Genomic DNA, 2,958 nt, shown 5'->3' with positions numbered 1-2,958 from the left:
CTAGATCCTCCAAAGCTTCCCTCTGTGTCAGTGAGTCCCTCTGCTGAGATAGTGGAGGGCAGTTCAGTGACTCTGACCTGTAGCAGTGATGCTAACCCAGCAGCTAAATACACCTGGTACAAGGAGGATGAAGACTCACCTAAAGCATCAGGACACAACTTCACCATCAGCAACATCAGACCTGAGCACAGTGGGAGTTATTACTGTGTGGCCCACAACAGCAGAGGACGTCATAATGTCACCTTACAGCTGACTGTCAGGGAAGGTACATTTTTTATTTCACTTACTCATTTGCTCATAGATGTCATAACCCACTATAGATAATAATGTGTGTGGTAGTAATGAGCAGCTCATGGCATTGTTTATAATCAGTGCATGGACACACTAAACAATAATAGCAAACTATTCACAATCACTGGGAGTTTAACTTATACAAATCTATTAATATGGTGAGATAACAATAATGCTCACAAAACAAACAAACAAATCAAGTAGTCCATCAATTACAACTTAAAAACCAGCAACATTTATATAGAAGAGAAAACAAAGCAAGGATTATTGTCTGTAATCCGTAATCTGGCTGCATATAAATACATGTTTTTATTTTTTATATTTGTTTTTAAATCACAGATTTCCCGCAGGCGGCAAAACTAGCTGTCACTGGAATAACTCTTGTGGTTTTCCTAGTTATTATATGCCTCTTGGTCTTTTTCCTGCTTGCGTGAGTATCTGCTGCACATTAAAAATCACCTTTGTTGGTGCTCAGATTGCTTACTTTTAATTAAGTTTTTCATTCCTCCCCCTGACCTAGAAAAAAGAAGCCCTCAGCATTATTTCCTGTGCCTGGAAACAGACGGGACAACAACAACAAGGTGAGCATTTAATAACTGAGTGTGAAATCCTGTGAAACTGCATTCCGGTTAAAATTCAATTTGAACAGTCAAAGTGAAGTTTAAAATTCCAAAACACCTGCAGAAGAAAAGAGTTGAGCCACCCCAATTAGACTCATCCTTAACAATGTTTTTGATAAACTCAAATGTGGCTGTAGTTCTCACAATATTCTCTGTAAATCAGAGTTTTCTGCTAAAAATGTCATGAGCAACTGAGACATTAATAATGTCCATTCAGGTGACATCACGACTGATAAACCACCCAGTGGTATCAGACCCCCTGCTGTCTGTGGCCATAGACGCACACTGATTTAAAACTAGCTTGGAATCTCTGGATGTCTAATCTAGCTGGCTCCATAACATTTCCTTGAACATTTTCTTGAACAGGTTTCCTGCACATCTCCAAGTCAGCACACAGGGAAGACAGAGGTAAGACTGAAAACCAGATCTGAACTGCAAAAGAACTTTATACTGAGAGTCAGGGTTGTTGAGGGGGAGCTCTGGGCAACGTTACTTATCTTAATTTAAATATGAGTATGAGTATGCTTATTTATCCCAAAGTTGGTCAATCTTTATAACATGAATATTTATAAACATAAATAAGTAAAATGACTGTAAGTAGAGCAAATGAAGGAAATCAGCCAAAGTTCAACAGGTTTCTGAACTCTTGTGTTTTTTCAGTCTCCACCCAGTCACTCAGAGGAAGATGAAGAGCTTAACTATGCTAGTGTCCGATTCTCAACGAACCAGACTGATCCCATTTATTACAACATCCGATCAGCTGGATCCCGCAGACAAAAGGTGAAAGAGGAGGATGAGCATGTAGAGTACGCTGCAGTCAACTTCAGTCCTGCCCTGAGGTAACCAGCACTAAGAATTTCAGTTGTATAGATGCATGCATCCATGTAAGGAAATCCAAAAACGTAACATTTACAGTGGGAAAAACATTTCATCCAACTGACTTCATAGCCTGAGGGTAACCGCTGTGGACTTTAGTGATTCTCTGACCGACCTGGCCTGCTGCTTTATACACTAGAAACATGAACTTGGGCACACATATTACAGCACGCCTCCTTCATCCATCCTATTTTTTTTTCTCCAGAACTGTACACCAGGACAGTGAGGAGGATCTGTCTGAATTGTACAGCACAGTCAAGAAAATCTGATAAAAGCAAAAGGAAGCCGAACTGTGGACCATTCTTTAATTGTCAGTTCCTAATAGAGCTACTGGACAGTAGATATGATTCTACAATATAATTTTGGTCAGGCGTTCATTGTCCCCTGGGGGTAACCGCTGTGGACTTGATTGTCTGATTTCATCTGAAGTTTTGTACTACACCTCTAGTTTTAACTTCAACTGATATTTCTTCAAAAGAGTGTCCAGATGTTTGGGGAGTAGAGGTTATTTTGTCATTTTCTTTGAAACTACTTGTTCAACACTGGAAAAAACAACAAGTCCATTCAAGATTTTTCAGGTTCTTAAAGTTTGGTACAAATATTCAGGTTATCTGTTGCTGTCTATTGCCAAGATTTAGTGCAAACCTTCATGTCCATCTTCTGATCCACCATCAGGCAAAAAATTCATCTCACACGTTTGTTGGAAGTCATGTATACTTGACTAAAATGTATATTTCTTTTAGTTTCATGAGACATAGGAAATGTTTTTGCACTGCAGCACTGTATGTAATAGCTAATACATGGTAAGCTTGTATTTATTAATATTATTAATATTATTGTTGTTGTAATACATCAGTATGCTGAGTTAAAGAGCACCGAGTTATTGGAAAAGAACATGCGTCCTGTTTCCACTCCATAGTAGTACAGAATAATATTTTACACACTTTCCACGATTCACTTTAGTTCTGTCTGTTTTATATTTTGTCTGCATCATTCCTGCTCTCAGTTGTTTAATTGTAATTTGCTTAAAGTAAAACCATCATTATTTAAAAGAACTCTTCTGTTTCCTGTTGTTAACTCTGATGGCGGTTTTGAATGTTGTTTTAAATGCATTCTTTTCACACTGATTGTTTATAACATGCTTTACAAATAGAATAATCTTTACATCTGA

General features: G+C 38.1%; 1 protein-coding gene across 1 annotated transcript in view; it reads left to right on the top strand.

Annotated features, from left to right (window-relative positions):
• The window catches only part of LOC102212401 (B-cell receptor CD22-like), a 4,239-nt gene extending 1,281 nt beyond the window's left edge, over positions 1 to 2,958 (top strand). The window contains exons 2-7 of the mRNA XM_005751818.2: positions 5 to 265; positions 631 to 721; positions 812 to 872; positions 1,278 to 1,319; positions 1,572 to 1,750; positions 1,993 to 2,958. Coding sequence (XP_005751875.1) covers positions 5 to 265; positions 631 to 721; positions 812 to 872; positions 1,278 to 1,319; positions 1,572 to 1,750; positions 1,993 to 2,056 — 698 coding nt within the window. The 3' untranslated portion in view covers positions 2,057 to 2,958. The remainder of the gene's footprint in view (positions 1 to 4; positions 266 to 630; positions 722 to 811; positions 873 to 1,277; positions 1,320 to 1,571; positions 1,751 to 1,992) is intronic.

The sequence above is a fragment of the Pundamilia nyererei genome, unplaced genomic scaffold (genome assembly GCF_000239375.1).
Source record: "Pundamilia nyererei isolate P.nyererei 1_Seehausen unplaced genomic scaffold, PunNye1.0 scaffold00328, whole genome shotgun sequence".
NCBI lineage: Eukaryota > Metazoa > Chordata > Actinopteri > Cichliformes > Cichlidae > Pundamilia > Pundamilia nyererei.
This window is presented reverse-complemented; position numbering and strand designations above follow the sequence as displayed.